The sequence below is a fragment of the Protomyctophum parallelum genome (genome assembly GCF_964188405.1).
Source record: "Protomyctophum parallelum genome assembly, chromosome: 9".
NCBI lineage: Eukaryota > Metazoa > Chordata > Actinopteri > Myctophiformes > Myctophidae > Protomyctophum > Protomyctophum parallelum.
The window spans coordinates 17008453-17028380 of record NC_139706.1 but is presented as its reverse complement, the minus strand read 5'-3'; the positions used below and the strand labels follow the sequence as shown (position 1 = coordinate 17028380).

At 40.8% G+C, this 19928-nt stretch overlaps 1 protein-coding gene across 1 annotated transcript in view; it reads right to left on the bottom strand.

Moving 5' to 3' along the window:
• Positions 1–143: 143 nt before the first annotated feature.
• The window catches only part of LOC310864460 (mucin-5B-like), a gene marked incomplete at both ends in the record, with an annotated part of 28166 nt that continues 8381 nt past the window's right edge, over positions 144–19928 (bottom strand). The window contains 21 exons of the mRNA XM_083773147.1: positions 144–169; positions 1146–1314; positions 1527–1558; positions 1722–1837; positions 3143–3215; positions 4073–4256; positions 4360–4598; positions 4846–4870; positions 6151–6198; positions 7732–7779; positions 9313–9360; positions 9946–10005; positions 15683–15822; positions 16128–16256; positions 16382–16538; positions 16945–17184; positions 18823–19002; positions 19092–19199; positions 19277–19415; positions 19504–19655; positions 19824–19924. Of these exons, the coding sequence (XP_083629273.1) occupies positions 144–169; positions 1146–1314; positions 1527–1558; positions 1722–1837; positions 3143–3215; positions 4073–4256; positions 4360–4598; positions 4846–4870; positions 6151–6198; positions 7732–7779; positions 9313–9360; positions 9946–10005; positions 15683–15822; positions 16128–16256; positions 16382–16538; positions 16945–17184; positions 18823–19002; positions 19092–19199; positions 19277–19415; positions 19504–19655; positions 19824–19924 (2414 nt within the window). The remainder of the gene's footprint in view (positions 170–1145; positions 1315–1526; positions 1559–1721; positions 1838–3142; positions 3216–4072; positions 4257–4359; positions 4599–4845; positions 4871–6150; positions 6199–7731; positions 7780–9312; positions 9361–9945; positions 10006–15682; positions 15823–16127; positions 16257–16381; positions 16539–16944; positions 17185–18822; positions 19003–19091; positions 19200–19276; positions 19416–19503; positions 19656–19823; positions 19925–19928) is intronic.

Genomic DNA, 19928 nt, shown 5'->3' with positions numbered 1-19928 from the left:
AATAATGAATTGCTGCTGACATCATCAACAATATTCAAATCAAATTAAATTATAACGATCCTGTCATTTTATGGTTGTTAAGCTGTTAACAGTTGATACAGTTCCAAACAACACCATGCATTATTTTAAGAATAAATATGTTTTCACAAGCAGCCTGACATGACCAATTCTGCACATGATCACATACATATGATAGCTAAGATACAGATATTCAGTGCATAGTTGTGTGAAAGGTGTGACTTATAGCCTTGATAAAAGCAAAAGCAATTAAAGATTGCTTTTTTGATTAAAATCCCAATCCAATACTGAGCAGAAGGTTATTAATGTCATGCACATTTACCTGGGAACAGTTGGTGTCACATTGTATAGGTTCACACTCGATAACATTCAGAGATGTGATGTTATCCGTTTTTTCACTACAATTGCATTTCTTGCAAATGTCTTGGGATGGGATGGATACACCTGGCTGTGACAGAATGGAAAGCTCATTACATTTGTCCGACAGATATTTAAATGGATCAAAATACAGTTGTTCCAATGAGCATTGTCTGTAGCTTGTTTGTATTGCAAATGTTTGATTAGGAATGTTCACAAATCGACATCAAAGCTTACCTTGTATTCAGTGTCATTGTAGACACAAACTTTTTTGGGTTCTGGAGAAGAAGCATAATGTTGTATATTTAAAATGAATTCAAACACTCACATTCCTGACATAATCATCATCGAAGTCCATATCAATGAAAAGAACAATTACAGAATCAGAATACAGAATAAATAAAATAACTTACTACAGTGTGAGTCACAACATTTGTCGGGTAAGTCTTCTACGGTCATTTCAAACCCTGTTGCACACTTTTGTGTGCGATTTGAACACTTTGTTTTATCACACTCTGTGGGTGAAGGAAGATCATGTATATATGATTAGCATCAAAGTAGAACATTGTAGCACATCAGGAATATTTTCATCATGTGGGCTTTTATAGAATTCAAATTTGTTATTTTGAGCAAATAAAGATTTATATTTGGAAATACTGTGACTTTAGTATTGTATACTCTGTGGGTTACATTAACACCACGACTCTGGAAAGGATTGTCTAATGTAATTCTATTATTTTATGTTGGCAATTGGCATACAAACAACTCACCACATTTTGATACTGGACAGCAGTCTTTGGTTTCGTTGACCAGCACCTCTCCATCTTTGTCACATCTAGGAGGAGATGTTTGGGTTGCACAAGCCACTGGCTCACACTCAACACTTGAGGTTTCATCACAAGTACACTGCTTACAATCACTCTTCCATGTGTCACCCACCTTGATCAGAAACAATGTTAGTACCAACAGAAGATCTAACAAAACCTAACAAAACCTAACAAAAATCATACAACATTACTGTCTGTCTGTCTGTCTGTCTGTCTGTCTGTCTGTCTGTCTGTCTGTCTGTCTGTCTGTCTGTCTGTCTACTACTAAACTATTAAACAGTGGCAGCAATATTTAAACAGAGGTAAAAATCACATAACATCTACCTCTTTAGGATTGCCGTCCGGACCAGTACAACCTGATAGAATACAAAGGTTAGATTCATCTCATTGAGAAAACAACAACAATAATAATAATAATAACCAGTAAGGCGCTTCTCGGCGTACATTCAATATTTAACTGCGCAATAATAATAATTTTAAGAACATATCCTAGGCTATTTTGTAAATATTTGGACTTACAGCTGGAAACACAGACATCCGACTTTGAATTGAACAAGACAGTTCCTTCAGGGCAGAAACATCCTTCACGGGATGCAGAAATTTGTGTCTTGTTTGCCACATTCTTTTCATTGTATCTAAGAAGAAGAAGAAATACATGACAGAAAGATGATACAAACATCAGGAGATCACTTAATGTTATGTACAGCAGAGAATAAAAACTACTAATGTAATATCACCAAGTCTGACATCTGCCACTATAGGGTGCTATCCCCCTTGGGTCTCTGCATTATTGTCTCCAGCAGGCCGAAGGTATGGGGAGAGAGTATGTTTTGCACTCCGTCCGTCCGTTACCAGCTGATCTCCGGCACCGTTGGCCCGATCCATGCCAAACTTTGCACACACACTCCCTAGATAACGATAAACCTAATTCTCCTGAACGGCCTGTTATAGCGCCACCAGGAGGCCGGCTTTTGTATAACACGTGTTTTGCTACTACTCCTCCAGATTTTGAAAAATCCTGCAAATCATTATACAGTATCTCTACGTCATGTGCTCACATTCCATATGTTGATCTGACCTCATCAAACCCTGTAGACTCAAGAGATGCTCCATATATGGCCAGTACAGAATTCATTCCATATGTTGATGTGAACCCCCCATGCCAAAGTGCCAGCGCTCGCCCAGCAGTCTGCTGTCACCCAGCCGGATATGTTGATCTGACCCCCCATTCCAAAGCGCCAGCGTTCGCCCAGCAGTTTGCTGTCACCCAGGCGGATGTGTGCATGCGACCTCACACTTTAAGGCGAGGTCGCTTCTCGCCCTCAGGTGTCTTACTGGTATAACTCAATAAATAAATGACGCAGTCAAATTGGGCTACGGCTACCTGATCAAATCGGCAGGGTGGTTTGTTTATTTTCCCTATGGGAATTGCAATCCCAAAAATAACACTGTAACCCAGGGGTATTGGGAGTGACATCAGGACTATATAAGGGTTAAGATAACTGACAATGAAGTCGTGCCCCAGTCTGCAGGAGCTCATTAGCCTGGGCAGCATTCCTTTTCGGGTTTATGATCCGGTCGGGAGCGGATGATATCGCTACGTCATGTTGTAGTATTATTTTGTAGTCATCAGGCAGGAACAATCATCCGGAACTTCCTTTTCCCTCAAACCGATTTTTCTCGCAGGGTACGAGAGCTTTCATTGTTATTCTTCCGGTTTGAGGGAAAGGAAGTTCCAGATGATTGTTCCTGCCTGATGATGTAGAAACATGACATAGCGAGATAATCCGCTCCAGACCGGTTCACACGGCAATTTTGTAACACAGACCAGGCTTTCCTCCGAGGTGAAAACCCAAGGTGCGTTACTGCATGTCATCCCTGTATATTTGCCTTTAAAATGCTAAAACATATATCTTAAAAAGAATGACTACAGCAGGTACCTTCCATTACATGTTGCTTGTGAAGAGGTTGGTCCACACGCCTTGTAGATCTGGCCCTTGGGGCATTTAGATTCTGAAACAAGAAGAAGCAGATTAAGAATCAAGGTGATACAGACAGTTAGTCTGATTATTATTATTAACAACTCTGAACATAGTATAGTATAGTAACAAGTATTATGACTTTATAGGACACAAACAAACAAAACCTTCATACCACACATTCCAAATGTAAGATGCCTCCAGTCAAGACAGATGTTGTTTTCTGCACATTCTTCAGCGTACGCCTCCATACTACTGCAGGACCTCATGATCATTTCCTTGTAACAATCTTCCTTACAGGAGTCATAGAATGGTGTTGGTGAAACGACTACGTGGCAGTCCTTAAAAACCCTGCATGTGCAAATAAAGTACACTTGTGTTAGTGTGTGACTTACATTACACAGATACGATGCATGATGATTGATTCCTTCTTACGGGCCCAAGATGACTTCACAGACTTTAGTCTTCATGCATTCAACAGGGCGTGCAGTGGTGCCGAAACGTGTGGTGCCTGCAGTGGTCGATTGTGTTTGACCTGCAGTGGTCGATTGTTGCGTTGGGCCTGTAGGGGTCGATTGGGGCGGTAGGGTGGTGCTGGGGGTTGGGGTTGTAGGAGGTGGCTTTTCACAATAAGTATTTGTCGCATTGGCAGTGATGTCATCTCTGACATGCCATTTATAAGCCATTTCAGTACAGTCAGTAATGATCTGACCATCGGGTAATCTGCATTCATTGGTTTTGTCGTTGTCACATGTGCCTGTCAGGACAATTCGGGTGGAGAGAGAGAAACACAGAGAGATGTTTATGTGTTTACCAGTAATATAACATTTATCACATGACATGACCCCCTCACTGTTCCTCAACGCAAATGTAATTCAAGCGGTATCTCACCACACTGTCCCTCTGTGTTGTTTTGGAAACGGGAGTTTGGCAGTCTGATGCTATACCGAAGACCTTTGAACTTCACAACGCCTTCAATATCTGGGATTTTCACCAGCATCTCAATTCCATTACTTGTTATGACGAGGTCATCATTAGAGAAGGTTGGGATTACACGCTTCCCATTGACAATTACCTGGGGGAAAAAGGTTCATTAGATTGAAATGTTGTAGTTCATTGTCTATTTAGAGTAATTCCACAAGTATTTAGAGCAAGCAGTTCACCGTGATATTATTTACCTTGTTCTCAGTCGCCTCTCCACTCTTTTGTGTGAGAATAATTTCATGCAATTTGTAGCGTACGATCAAGGAGCGGTCACATGGAACATTTTCATAACAATTCTCATTGTGAATAAGAACAGTCAGATTGTATTTTGTAACAATTTCTTTAAATAAAACATATGTGCAATTTGCTTGGAAGTTGTAAGATTGTCCATCAAATGTAATATGACGACGATCTCCCCAGCCATCGCAGACACCTGGATGGATAATAACATAAAGCATTAAAGGTCACATTGAAGCAGAACATATCGTGTCTTGGTAGATTTAGGATCAAATCTAGTATTGATATGAACTTACATTGACATTCATGGTGAAAACAACAGCCATCATCATCATCATAGACCTTGACTGGTGGACGTCCATTTGAACATGTGGGTTTTGGTTTATCTATACATGTCTTAAATGCTGTAATTACTTTTCCAGATGAACATTCTTCTATTTTACAGCCTGATTCCCTGGTTTGTCCATTCTAATCAAGGAGAGTAAAGAAAAACATTCAAAACCACAAAATCTGTGCTAAATGTATGGTGTTCATTCAACTCTAGTATAGTTTTTGTTCCACATTTGCATGAACGTGCTTGAATACCTTTAATGGTGGCTCTAGGTAATAACAATCCACAGATGGAGTGGTTACTACAGGAGTGGTGATCTTTGTTGTGGTTGTAGTTGTAGACTGGCATGGTCTACTGTGTTTTGTAATGTTACCCGTACACGCATTGGGATCACATTCGGCAAAATAACACCAGCCATCGCCATCAGTTGCATTATAGATAATAGCTCCTATTATGGGAGAAGGAAAAAAACATTAATTCTTACACTATGCTGATTTAAAAGATATGTGAAATAAAGCCATGGGTGCCAATCGCTACAGGAACAATTTTACGTACCCTGAACAAATTCCTGGTTCTCGTATTTGCATTTACATGTTTTCACTCCTTCTGTGGTCGGTTTAACTGTGGTACTTGGTTTTCCTGTGATTACGGGTATTTCTGTGGTTGTGGTACTTGGAGTTTTTTCTGTGTTTGTGGTAGTTGTAGGTGTTCCTGTTGGAGGTGTTTCTGTTGGAGGTTTTACTGTGCTTGTGGTAGTTGTAGGTGTTCCTGTTGGAGGTTTTTCGGTTGAAGGTTTTTCTGTGATTGTGGTAGTTGTAGGTGTTCCTGTTGGAGGTGTTTCTGTTGGAGGTTTTACTGTGCTTGTGGTAGTTGTAGGTGTTCCTGTTGGAGGTTTTTCTGTTGAAGGTTTTTCTGTGATTGTGGTAGTTGTAGGTGTTCCTGTTGGAGGTGTTTCTGTTGGAGGTTTTACTGTGCTTGTGGTAGTTGTAGGTGTTCCTGTTGGAGGTTTTTCTGTTGAAGGTTTTTCTGTGATTGTGGTAGTTGTAGGTGTTCCTGTTGGAGGTGTTCCTGTTGGAGGTTTTACTGTGCTTGTGGTAGTTGCAGGTGTTCCTGTTGGAGGTTTTTCTGTTGAAGGTTTTTCTGTGATTGTGGTAGTTGTAGGTGTTCCTGTTGGAGTAGTTTCTGTTGGAGGTTTTACTGTGCTTGTGGTAGTTGTAGGTGTTCCTGTTGGAGGTATTTCTGTTGAAGGTTTTTCTGTGATTGTGGTAGTTGTAGGTGTTCCTGTTGGAGTTGTTTCTGTTGGAGGTTTTACTGTGCTTGTGGTAGTTGTAGGTGTTCCTGTTGGAGGTTTTTCTGTTGAAGGTTTTTCTGTGATTGTGGTAGTTGTAGGTGTTCCTGTTGGAGGTGTTTCTGTTGGAGGTTTTACTGTGCTTGTGGTAGTTGTAGGTGTTCCTGTTGGAGGTTTTTCTGTTGAAGGTTTTTCTGTGATTGTGGTAGTTGTAGGTGTTCCTGTTGGAGGTGTTTCTGTTGGAGGTTTTACTGTGCTTGTGGTAGTTGTAGGTGTTCCTGTTGGAGGTATTTCTGTTGAAGGTTTTTCTGTGATTGTGGTAGTTGTAGGTGTTCCTGTTGGAGGTTTTACTGTGCTTGTGGTAGTTGCAGGTGTTCCTGTTGGAGGTTTTTCTGTTGAAGGTTTTTCTGTGATTGTGGTAGTTGTAGGTGTTCCTGTTGGAGTTGTTTCTGTTGGAGGTTTTACTGTGCTTGTGGTCGTTGTAGGTGTTCCTGTTGGAGGTTTTTCTGTTGAAGGTTTTTCTGTGATTGTGGTAGTTGTAGGTGTTCCTGTTGGAGGTGTTTCTGTTGGAGGTTTTACTGTGCTTGTGGTAGTTGTAGGTGTTCCTGTTGGAGGTTTTTCTGTTGAAGGTTTTTCTGTGATTGTGGTAGTTGTAGGTGTTCCTGTTGGAGGTGTTTCTGTTGGAGGTTTTACTGTGCTTGTGGTAGTTGTAGGTGTTCCTGTTGGAGGTTTTTCTGTTGAAGGTTTTTCTGTGATTGTGGTAGTTGTAGGTGTTCCTGTTGGAGGTGTTTCTGTTGAAGGTTTTTCTGTGATTGTGGTAGTTGTAGGTGTTCCTGTTGGAGGTGTTTCTGTTGGAGGTTTTACTGTGCTTGTGGTAGTTGTAGGTGTTCCTGTTGGAGGTTTTTCTGTTGAAGGTTTTTCTGTGATTGTGGTAGTTGTAGGCGTTCCTGTTGGAGGTGTTTCTGTTGGAGGTTTTACTGTGCTTGTGGTAGATGTAGGTGTTCCTGTTGGAGGTTTTTCTGTTGAAGGTTTTTCTGTGATTGTGGTAGTTGTAGTTGTTCCTGTTGGAGATGTTTCTGTTGGAGGTTTTACTGTGCTTGTGGTAGTTGTAGGTGTTCCTGTTGGAGGTTTTTCTGTTGAAGGTTTTTCTGTGATAGTGGTAGTTGTAGGTGTTCCTGTTGGAGGTGTTTCTGTTGGAGGTCTTACTGTGCTTGTGGTAGTTGTAGGTGTTCCTGTTGGAGGTTTTTCTGTTGAAGGTTTTTCTGTGATTGTGGTAGTTGTAGGTGTTCCTGTTGGAGGTGTTTCTGTTGGAGGTTTTACTGTGCTTGTGGTAGTTGTAGGTGTTCCTGTTGGAGGTTTTTCTGTTGAAGGTTTTTCTGTGATTGTGGTAGTTGTAGGTGTTCCTGTTGGAGGTGTTTCTGTTGGAGGTTTTACTGTGATTGTGGTAGTTGTAGGTGTTCCTGTTGGAGGTTTTTCTGTTGAAGGTTTTACTGTGATTGTGGTAGTTGTAGGTGTTCCTGTTGGAGGTTGTTCTGTTGAAGGTTTTTCTGTGATTGTGGTAGTTGTAGGTGTTCCTGTTGGAGGTCTTTCTGTTGGAGGTTTTACTGTGCTTGTGGTAGTTGTAGGTGTTCCTGTTGGAGGTATTTCTGTTGAAGGTATTTCTGTGATTGTGGTAGTTGTAGGTGTTCCTGTCGGAGGTGTTTCTGTTGGAGGTTTTACTGTGCTTGTGGTAGTTGTAGGTGTTCCTGTTGGAGGTTTTTCTGTTGAAGGTTTTTCTGTGATTGTGGTAGTTGTAGGTGTTCCTGTTGGAGTTGTTTCTGTTGGAGGTTTTACTGTGCTTGTGGTAGTTGTAGGTGTTCCTGTTGGAGGTTTTTCTGTTGAAGGTTTTTCTGTGATTGTGGTAGTTGTAGGTGTTCCTGTTGGAGGTTTTTCTGTTGAAGGTTTTTCTGTGATTGTGGTAGTTGTAGGTGTTCCTGTTGGAGTTGTTTCTGTTGGAGGTTTTACTGTGCTTGTGGTAGTTGTAGGTGTTCCTGTTGGAGGTTTTTCTGTTGAAGATTTTTCTGTGATTGTGGTAGTTGTAGGTGTTCCTGTTGGAGGTTTTACTGTACTTGTGGTAGTTGTAGGTGTTCCTGTTGGAGGTGTTTCTGTTGAAGGTTTTTCTGTGATTGTGGTAGTTGTAGGTGTTCCTGTTGGAGGTTTTTCTGTTGAAGGTTTTTCTGTGATTGTGGTAGTTGTAGGTGTTCCTGTTGGAGGTGTTTCTGTTGGAGGTTTTACTGTGCTTGTGGTAGTTGTAGGTGTTCCTGTTGGAGGTTTTTCTGTTGAAGGTTTTTCTGTGATTGTGGTAGTTGTAGGTGTTCCTGTTGGAGGTGTTTCTGTTGGAGGTTTTACTGTGCTTGTGGTAGTTGTAGGTGTTCCTGTTGGAGGTTTTTCTGTTGAAGGTTTTTCTGTGATTGTGGTAGTTGTAGGTGTTCCTGTTGGAGGTGTTTCTGTTGGAGGTTTTACTGTGCTTGTGGTAGTTGTAGGTGTTCCTGTTGGAGGTTTTTCTGTTGAAGGTTTTTCTGTGATTGTGGTAGTTGTAGGTGTTCCTGTTGGAGGTGTTTCTGTTGGAGGTTTTACTGTGCTTGTAGTAGTTGTAGGTGTTCCCGTTGGAGGTTTTTCTGTTGAAGGTTTTTCTGTGATTGTGGTAGTTGTAGGTGTTCCTGTTGGAGTTGTTTCTGTTGGAGGTTTTACTGTGCTTGTGGTAGTTGTAGGTGTTCCTGTTGGAGGTTTTTCTGTTGAAGGTTTTTCTGTGATTGTGGTAGTTGTAGGTGTTCCTGTTGGAGGTGTTTCTGTTGAAGGTTTTTCTGTGATTGTGGTAGTTGTAGGTGTTCCTGTTGGAGGTGTTTCTGTTGAAGGTTTTTCTGTGATTGTGGTAGTTGTAGGTGTTCCTGTTGGAGTTATTTCTGTTGGAGGTTTTACTGTGCTTGTGGTAGTTGTAGGTGTTCCTGTTGGAGGTTTTTCTGTTGAAGGTTTTTCTGTGATTGTGGTAGTTGTAGGTGTTCCTGTTGGAGGTGTTTCTGTTGGAGGTTTTACTGTGCTTGTGGTAGTTGTAGGTGTTCCTGTTGGAGGTTTTTCTGTTGAAGGTTTTTCTGTGATTGTGGTAGTTGTAGGTGTTCCTGTTGGAGGTGTTTCTGTTGGAGGTTTTACTGTGCTTGTGGTAGTTGTAGGTGTTCCTGTTGGAGGTTTTTCTGTTGAAGGTTTTTCTGTGATTGTGGTAGTTGTAGGTGTTCCTGTTGGAGGTGTTTCTGTTGGAGGTTTTACTGTGCTTGTAGTAGTTGTAGGTGTTCCCGTTGGAGGTTTTTCTGTTGAAGGTTTTTCTGTGATTGTGGTAGTTGTAGGTGTTCCTGTTGGAGTTGTTTCTGTTGGAGGTTTTACTGTGCTTGTGGTAGTTGTAGGTGTTCCTGTTGGAGGTTTTTCTGTTGAAGGTTTTTCTGTGATTGTGGTAGTTGTAGGTGTTCCTGTTGGAGGTGTTTCTGTTGAAGGTTTTTCTGTGATTGTGGTAGTTGTAGGTGTTCCTGTTGGAGGTGTTTCTGTTGAAGGTTTTTCTGTGATTGTGGTAGTTGTAGGTGTTCCTGTTGGAGTTATTTCTGTTGGAGGTTTTACTGTGCTTGTGGTAGTTGTAGGTGTTCCTGTTGGAGGTTTTTCTGTTGAAGGTTTTTCTGTGATTGTGGTAGTTGTAGGTGTTCCTGTTGGAGGTGTTTCTGTTGGAGGTTTTACTGTGCTTGTAGTAGTTGTAGGTGTTCCTGTTGGAGGTTTTTCTGTTGAAGATTTTTCTGTGATTGTGGTAGTTGTAGGTGTTCCTGTTGGAGGTGTTTCTGTTGGAGGTTTTACTGTGCTTGTAGTAGTTGTAGGTGTTCCTGTTGGAGGTTTTTCTGTTGAAGGTTTTTCTGTGATTGTGGTAGTTGTAGGTGTTCCTGTTGGAGGTTTTACTGTGCTTGTGGTAGTTGTAGGTGTTCCTGTTGGAGGTGTTTCTGTTGGAGGTTTTACTGTGCTTGTGGTAGTTGTAGGTGTTCCTGTTGGAGGTTTTTCTGTTGAAGGTTTTTCTGTGATTGTGGTAGTTGTAGGTGTTCCTGTTGGAGGTGTTTCTGTTGGAGGTTTTACTGTGCTTGTGGTAGTTGTAGGTGTTCCTGTTGGAGGTTTTTCTGTTGAAGGTTTTTCTGTGATTGTGGTAGTTGTAGGTGTTCCTGTTGGAGTTGTTTCTGTTGGAGGTTTTACTGTGCTTGTGGTAGTTGTAGGTGTTCCTGTTGGAGGTTTTTCTGTTGAAGGTTTTTCTGTGATTGTGGTAGTTGTAGGTGTTCCTGTTGGAGTTGTTTCTGTTGGAGGTTTTACTGTGCTTGTGGTAGTTGTAGGTGTTCCTGTTGGAGGTTTTTCTGTTGAAGGTTTTTCTGTGATTGTGGTAGTTGTAGGTGTTCCTGTTGGAGGTGTTTCTGTTGGAGGTTTTACTGTGCTTGTGGTAGTTGTAGGTGTTCCTGTTGGAGGTTTTTCTGTTGAAGGTTTTTCTGTGATTGTGGTAGTTGTAGGTGTTCCTGTTGGAGTTGTTTCTGTTGGAGGTTTTACTGTGCTTGTGGTAGTTGTAGGTGTTCCTGTTGGAGGTTTTTCTGTTGAAGGTTTTTCTGTGATTGTGGTAGTTGTAGGTGTTCCTGTTGGAGTTGTTTCTGTTGGAGGTTTTACTGTGCTTGTGGTAGTTGTAGGTGTTCCTGTTGGAGGTTTTTCTGTTGAAGGTTTTTCTGTGATTGTGGTAGTTGTAGGTGTTCCTGTTGGAGGTTTTTCTGTTGAAGGCTTTTCTGTGATTGTGGTAGTTGTAGGTGTTCCTGTTGGAGGTGTTTCTGTTGGAGGTTTTACTGTGCTTGTGGTAGTTGTAGGTGTTCCTGTTGGAGGTTTTTCTGTTGAAGGTTTTTCTGTGATTGTGGTAGTTGTAGGTGTTCCTGTTGGAGTTGTTTCTGTTGGAGGTTTTACTGTGCTTGTGGTAGTTGTAGGTGTTCCTGTTGGAGGTTTTTCTGTTGAAGGTTTTGCTGTGATTGTGGTAGTTGTAGGTGTTCCTGTTGGAGGTGTTTCTGTTGGAGGTTTTACTGTGCTTGTGGTAGTTGTAGGTGTTCCTGTTGGAGGTTTTTCTGTTGAAGGTTTTTCTGTGATTGTGGTAGTTGTAGGTGTTCCTGTTGGAGTTGTTTCTGTTGGAGGTTTTACTGTGCTTGTGGTAGTTGTAGGTGTTCCTGTTGGAGGTTTTTCTGTTGAAGGTTTTTCTGTGATTGTGGTAGTTGTAGGTGTTCCTGTTGGAGTTGTTTCTGTTGGAGGTTTTACTGTGCTTGTGGTAGTTGTAGGTGTTCCTGTTGGAGGTTTTTCTGTTGAAGGTTTTTCTGTGATTGTGGTAGTTGTAGGTGTTCCTGTTGGAGGTGTTTCTGTTGGAGGTTTTACTGTGCTTGTGGTAGTTGTAGGTGTTCCTGTTGGAGGTTTTTCTGTTGAAGGTTTTTCTGTGATTGTGGTAGTTGTAGGTGTTCCTGTTGGAGGTGTTTCTGTTGGAGGTTTTACTGTGCTTGTGGTAGTTGTAGGTGTTCCTGTTGGAGGTTTTTCTGTTGAAGGTTTTTCTGTGATTGTGGTAGTTGTAGGTGTTCCTGTTGGAGGTGTTTCCGTTGGAGGTTTTACTGTGCTTGTGGTAGTTGTAGGTGTTCCTGTTGGAGGTTTTTCTGTTGAAGGTTTTTCTGTACTTGTGGTAGTTGTAGGTGTTCCTGTTGGAGGTTTTTCTGTTGAAGGTTTTTCTGTGATTGTGGTAGTTGTAGTTGTTCCTGTTGGAGGTTTTACTGTGCTTGTGGTAGTTGTAGGTGTTCCTGTTGGAGGTTTTTCTGTTGAAGGTTTTTCTGTGATTGTGGTAGTTGTAGGTGTTCCTGTTGGAGGTGTTTCTGTTGAAGGTTTTTCTGTGATTGTGGTAGTTGTAGGTGTTCCTGTTGGAGGTGTTTCTGTTGCAGGTTTTACTGTGCTTGTGGTAGTTGTAGGTGTCCCTGTTGGAGGTTTTTCTGTTGAAGGTTTTTCTGTGATTGTGGTAGTTGTAGGTGTTCCTGTTGGAGGTGTTTCTGTTGGAGGTTTTACTGTTCTTGTGGTAGTTGTAGGTGTTCCTGTTGGAGGTTTTTCTGTTGAAGGTTTTTCTGTGATTGTGGTAGTTGTAGGTGTTCCTGTTGGAGTTGTTTCTGTTGGAGGTTTTACTGTACTTGTGGTAGTTGTAGGTGTTCCTGTTGGAGGTGTTTCTGTTGAAGGTTTTTCTGTGATTGTGGTAGTTGTAGGTGTTCCTGTTGGAGTTGTTTCTGTTGGAGGTTTTACTGTACTTGTGGTAGTTGTAGGTGTTCCTGTTGGAGGTGTTTCTGTTGAAGGTTTTTCTGTGATTGTGGTAGTTGTAGGTGTTCCTGTTGGAGTTATTTCTGTTGGAGGTTTTACTGTGCTTGTGGTAGTTGTAGGTGTTCCTGTTGGAGGTTTTTCTGTTGAAGGTTTTTCTGTGATTGTGGTAGTTGTAGGTGTTCCTGTTGGAGGTGTTTCTGTTGGAGGTTTTACTGTGCTTGTGGTAGTTGTAGGTGTCCCTGTTGGAGGTTTTTCTGTTGAAGGTTTTTCTGTGATTGTGGTAGTTGTAGGTGTTCCTGTTGGAGGTGTTTCTGTTGGAGGTTTTACTGTTCTTGTGGTAGTTGTAGGTGTTCCTGTTGGAGGTTTTTCTGTTGAAGGTTTTTCTGTGATTGTGGTAGTTGTAGGTGTTCCTGTTGGAGGTGTTTCTGTTGGAGGTTTTACTGTGCTTGTGGTAGTTGTAGGTGTTCCTGTTGGAGGTTTTTCTGTTGAAGGTTTTTCTGTGATTGTGGTAGTTGTAGGTGTTCCTGTTGGAGGTGTTTCTGTTGGAGGTTTTACTGTGCTTGTGGTAGTTGTAGGTGTTCCTGTTGGAGGTTTTTCTGTTGAAGGTTTTTCTGTGATTGTGGTAGTTGTAGGTGTTCCTGTTGGAGGTGTTTCTGTTGGAGGTTTTACTGTGCTTGTGGTAGTTGTAGGTGTTCCTGTTGGAGGTTTTTCTGTTGAAGGTTTTTCTGTGATTGTGGTAGTTGTAGGTGTTCCTGTTGGAGGTGTTTCTGTTGGAGGTTTTACTGTGCTTGTGGTAGTTGTAGGTGTTCCTGTTGGAGGTTTTTCTGTTGAAGGTTTTTCTGTGATTGTGGTAGTTGTAGGTGTTCCTGTTGGAGGTGTTTCTGTTGGAGGTTTTACTGTGCTTGTGGTAGTTGTAGGTGTTCCTGTTGGAGGTATTTCTGTTGAAGGTTTTTCTGTGATTGTGGTAGTTGTAGGTGTTCCTGTTGGAGGTGTTTCTGTTGGGGGTTTTACTGTGCTTGTGGTAGTTGTAGGTGTTCCTGTTGGAGGTTTTTCTGTTGAAGGTTTTTCTGTAATTGTGGTAGTTGTAGGTGTTCCTGTTGGAGGTGTTTCTGTTGGAGGTTTTACTGTGCTTGTGGTAGTTGTAGGTGTTCCTGTTGGAGGTTTTTCTGTTGAAGGTTTTTCTGTGATTGTGGTAGTTGTAGGTGTTCCTGTTGGAGGTGTTTCTGTTGGAGGTTTTACTGTGCTTGTGGTAGTTGTAGGTGTTCCTGTTGGAGGTTTTTCTGTTGAAGGTTTTTCTGTGATTGTGGTAGTTGTTCCTGTTGGAGGTGTTTCTGTTGGAGGTTTTACTGTGCTTGTGGTAGTTGTAGGTGTTCCTGTTGGAGGTATTTCTGTTGAAGGTTTTTCTGTGATTGTGGTAGTTGTAGGTGTTCCTGTTGGAGGTGTTTCTGTTGGGGGTTTTACTGTGCTTGTGGTAGTTGTAGGTGTTCCTGTTGGAGGTTTTTCTGTTGAAGGTTTTTCTGTAATTGTGGTAGTTGTAGGTGTTCCTGTTGGAGGTGTTTCTGTTGGAGGTTTTACTGTGCTTGTGGTAGTTGTAGGTGTTCCTGTTGGAGGTTTTTCTGTTGAAGATTTTTCTGTGATTGTGGTAGTTGTAGGTGTTACTGTTGGAGATGTTTCTGTTGGAGGTTTTACTGTGCTTGTGGTAGTTGTAGGTGTTCCTGTTGGAGGTATTTCTGTTGAAGGTTTTTCTGTGATTGTGGTAGTTGTAGGTGTTCCTGTTGGAGGTGTTTCTGTTGGAGGTTTTACTGTGCTTGTGGTAGTTGTAGGTGTTCCTGTTGGAGGTTTTTCTGTTGAAGGTTTTTCTGTGATTGTGGTAGTTGTAGGTGTTCCTGTTGGAGGTGTTTCTGTTGGAGGTTTTACTGTGCTTGTGGTAGTTGTAGGTGTTCCTGTTGGAGGTTTTTCTGTGATTGTGGTAGTTGTAGGTGTTCCTGTTGGAGGTGTTTCTGTTGGAGGTTTTACTGTGCTTGTGGTAGTTGTAGGTGTTCCTGTTGGAGGTGTTTCTGTTGGAGGTTTTTCTGTGATTGTGGTAGTTGTAGGTGTTCCTGTTGGAGATGTTTCTGTTGGAGGTTTTACTGTGCTTGTGGTAGTTGTAGGTGTTCCTGTTGGAGGTTTTTCTGTTGAAGGTTTTTCTGTGATTGTGGTAGTTGTAGGTGTTCCTGTTGGAGGTTTTTCTGTTGAAGGTTTTTCTGTGATTGTGGTAGTTGTAGGTGTTCCTGTTGGAGGTGTTCCTGTTGGAGGTTTTTCTGTGATTGTAGTAGTTGTAGGTGTTCCTGTTGGAGGTGTTTCTGTTGGAGGTTTTACTGTGCTTGTGGTAGTTGTAGGTGTTCCTGTTGGAGGTTTTTCTGTTGAAGGTTTTTCTGTGATTGTGGTAGTTGTAGGTGTTCCTGTTGGAGGTGTTTCTGTTGTGGGTTTTTCTGTGGTTGTGGTAGGTTTAGTAGTAGTAGCTTGAATAGTGGTGGTACTAAAGATAAAGGGTGTAGTAGTTGGGGCACGTGTAGTTGTTGTTGTAGTTGTAGTACTTGCACAATCCTTCATGACCCTTGTGATGTTTCCATCCTTTCCGCAGGATGCAGTGATACAAGTATCATATCCATCATGTGTGTCGTAGATTATTGCTCCATATTCAAATGTATTCCCCTTGTACAAACAATGGCATGCTGGAATAGAAACCACACACACACACACGTTATTGATACAGTCATTATAGTAAATATGTTTAAACTTTAAAGTCATAATATTACATTATAAAATAAATATATCATACTAATAGTTACCCTTGACATCATAGGTGCAGATCGCTTTTGTGGATTCACAAGAACTTCAAACATAGAGATTAAGAGAAGTTTAGTTCATGAATATTGAATACGACATTACAATTTGACATCACATTCATAAGATAACAAATTGTATTCATAATACTCTCTTTTAAAGCACACATGTCAAGCGGAGTGTTATTGTTTTAGAACATTTGCCGTAGCAGTGGACAGTTTCAATTATATTTAATTTAGTATAGAGATTTGAATAATTCATCTCTTTTGCCTAATGTCGGCTGAGGAATACATGTATCCTAATTTCATACATTGGATTTTATGCATAGAATCTGAACATATTATATGAATTTGGGTAGTTTTGGCACACACAATACACATTCTACCGTTCTCTCACTGTATGTGTACTGTAGTTAATTGAGTCTTTCTACAGTATTACATCTACATAAATACCATGAGTGGCAGTTCTGGACTGAAGAAATGTCTGAAGGAATGTCCTCTCCTTCCTCATAATGCTTCCCATCAACATAACAGCCACACTGCTTCATCTGCACACATTTCATAGTAGATTCTTCCAGATAAGGTCGTTCCGGAGGGCATCGTGGGTAGCACCCTATGTTAACATTATTCCGTGGAGACCATAGAACAATACAGAATGGATATGAGTTAACATTGCACATCCGGATCTCTGATGTAAACATTTCGTTATATTTATTACATACCATATCAGTAACTACTGTAACAAACTTGAGCCGTGAAACAAGACTTCTACTTATTGTCCTCATTTGTATTGCCATTTGCTTTAAACTACGACTTTTCTGCCTGCTATGCTTGAATTCTCCTTTTTATCGAGGAAGTACGATAACATTTCGATAACAATCGTACTTCCTCTGTTTTCCATAAATGTATACATCATACCTTCCAGAGCTGGTATTGGATTGGTGCATAATCCTGAAGGATTTGTGCATGTCTTCATACATGGTTTACCACATGGTTCGTAGTGCCATTCACATTCTCCAGATGGGTTGTAATAATCACAGAACAGAGCTGTGTAGGACAGAGACAAGACAACAACAAACACCCTCTCTGTTAGGGTCAGTGTATCAGAATACAACAGAATGACAATGACAGATGCTTTATGTGTTTCATTTGTTAGAAGGACAAAGACTCACGGCAGACTTTGGGAGTTCTCCACCTCACGCACACTCCAGCTATGTTACAGGCAGCAGCGTAAGCTGCCACCGCTGTGCAGAAACACTCACAGTCACCCCCAGAGTTACAGGCACAGGAGTCCTTCACACACGCTTCATAATAGTTTTTGGGATCCACCTTTTTCCAGAGAAGACATTTCATTATTGCAATTACGATTTGCTAGTGAATACAGCAAGAAATAAACATAGATATGTTATTAACTAGTATGAACTAGTAGTAACTGTGCACGATTAAAGTTAGACCTCAGCTTGGGGTTTTAAATGCAGATCTCATCCTTTTGATGATGTATGACCACAACACTGCCCTCGATAACCTAAATTAACTTAAATATTTTGTTGCATAATTATATTAGGGTCATTATAATAATTATGCAACATTTTGTTTAAGTTGACAAATATGGTGTTTTGGTAGAATCATTTGAATTATAAATAAAGTTAACTAATTATTACACAAAAAACACATAGGCTACATACGTATGTACGTGCATGCATGCATGTGTACGTGCATGTGTGTGACATGCTACCTTCAAGTGACAGGCTTTGAATACATCAGTGTTGATAATGCTGCAGTGCTTCACAGCCCAGGCCTGTCTGTAGGAGTAGACAGCACAAGGACCTTTCTCACTTTCCTTGTCAGGACAACTAGGAGAAACTTTCCAGCTGTTTCCAAACTCAAGAGCTTTCGCCACCACTTCCTGGTTCCTGGTTGTGAAGTCATTCCTTGCATTCCCATCATAGTTCCCACACAGACCACACACTTTTCCCTGGAGGACAGAAAATATGTTGATTATGGAAAATAAAAACAGTTAGCTCCAGATAGTCAGAAATTGAACCTTGCATTCAAACAGAAAAATTCTGAAGCAAAAACCTTTATAGATTACATTTTATATCTTGATTACGTGTATATTGTTTAATAATTCTGCAGCACCATAATAAATACTGAGATACTGAGTTTTTCTTATCTGCCACTTCCAGTCAGTTTAGACTTTCTGTCTTTGCGTGTGTGATGTGTTGTCTTGCCCATTGAATGAGTAATTCAAGCCTAGCTTAAGCCTAGAGTCTGTGTAACTGACTTTAAAACCATTTCATTGTTTTAAAGAATGGTCCTCAAATGATATAGTGTTCAGTCTTTATATGGATTAAGTGTGCCTACTGCCTATACGGTATGTAATGCATGGCTAAAAATGATTAGTCCAGGGCTTGTGGAGATCTATGAACATGCATCTATGAATGTGCTTTGTATTAATGGTCATTTTAGGTGGTTTGAAAATATGGACACAGATTTAGGACATAACAGGACGCTGAAAATGTCCACAAATGGTTCAAACACTATACTGCTTTCCACTGTGTTGTCATGGAATATAAACTCTTCAAGTTGTTAATGTAACACTAGTTTACAGGGTGTTGTTTAAATGTTTTAAACTGTAATTTCAGGAAAAACTAAATGCAGCATTGTCTTATATCGCTTATTAATGATTGAATCGATAATTTGCATGCCTACCATTAACAGTTATATCATTTGGAAGAAATCCAAACCCATTAGTGGCAAGACTTGTAGCAACAATTCAAGACCTCTTTAAGGTTATTGTCTGATTTTGCAGGTATGAAATCCTTACAAAGTATTAATAGCTGTCCCACTTTTATGTCGTTTATGTCACCCTACTATTTTGGTGGGACATCCCTTCATAATATTGTTAACTAGATGTTCTACTACTACACATGTTAGTTTAAGGCAAGCCTTACTTCTAATGTTATGATGTCGGCTATGTTAGTTCTGTATTCTGTTATTAACAAGATGCATCATTTTTAGATAGATGATACTGTAGTGTACTATAGATGGATGGATAGATAGAATAAAACAATATTTCTAATTAATTAACGTGCTAAGGTACTTCATATTTGATGGATGGATGGATAGATAGATAGATAGATAGATAGATAGATAGATAGATAGATAGATAGATAGAGGTCATCTTTTTGCAGCTATTTGTTATTCAATGGAAGGGGTCCAATGGAAGAGTTAAATTGCGTTAAAATACGAACTAATATAACTATTAAAACTAATACACGTTAAAAACGGAAGCTTGTGTAATGTATAATGGTGCGGCAAGTCGTGCGTGAAGTACTGGGAGCTGATGGTAGGTGTGGCGCACTAGCGCTCCCCCTCAGCAATCCACCTCCCAGGGGTATAGCGCATTGACTCCTGCATGTTACTGGCTGATACCGACAATAAGCCATTCCCGACCCACTTCCTACTTAGTTAAAACCCACTTCCCACTTAGTTAAAACGGTAAAGTGTCCCTTTAACAACATTTATATTCTATAATATTATTAGTTACTATAAATACTAAGTGTTAGTTCTATTGTTAACTAGACGTACGTTAGTTCTATTGTTGACTCACCTTGTATGTAGAGCTGAGTTTGATCATCAGACCTGTCTTCTTGTCCCAGATGAGAGTCAGTCCCTGTTTTGCCTCAAGGACCAAATAAATTCCCATAGTGTGGACCTTATAGGAGACCTCCTGGCTTTTACTTTGTTTGACAACTTTGATTCTTTCCTCACTCAGTTCAATTTCATCGTCCTGAAATAACAAAGAGCATAGCATATTGACTTGTAATGGCTAACATAGTACAGTAAATATGTGTGGGTTTTTTTAACTGTGCTTTGTACCCCTAAGAAGAGCTTGATCAAGATGGAGCAGGTCTGGTAAGCAGGCCCACATGCGACACTCTCAGTCAGAACCCTGAAGGTGCCGTCGGTGTTGCCGCCGCAGTAATCCTGTAAGATGCTGGCATTAGCATTCTGACTGAATTCACATCAAAACACTGAAATAAATAGAAACCTGTCTATTGTACCTGAGCAAAGACATATCCACAGCCACCATGAAAAGAGAACCTCTTGGCATCAAAAGTGGCATAATGACCCTCTCCATAGATACTGCAAGTCCCTTCACATTGTGTTGCGGTGCATTTCCATGTTTTCCCAGAGCACGTGCTATAATGACCATGACAGAAGGGTTTAAATCTAGAACAGATTCTGAATAACACACAAAGACATACTGCAGAGCATGAAAGTCATTTACCAGGTGTTACAGTCCACCTTGACCGTCTGTCCAGGCTCATAGGTGACCCCACCATACGAACAGGGACACTTGTTTTCTTTGATACATCCCCCTTTACCATCGGACAGCAAGCCGCCAGGACACACACAGCCTGACACACAATCAGAGCTCACCTACAAAACACATCAAGTTCAGTTCATTGTAAACACCACCTTTATCTACAACAAGCTCAAGTCAGCATTGCATTGACAACATATAAATTGATCTATTGAAGATTCTGACATTGAATTGACAACATTTTGTATTATTTTAGATATAGTAAAGGACCAAAAGTAATTTACACATTCAGTGTCGGCAGACTGACAGCTCTTCTGGCATTCTGAGCCTTTTGCGTCCACCGAAGCTTTGGAGCAGTTGAAGAAGACCATCGGAGCTTTGCAGGCTGA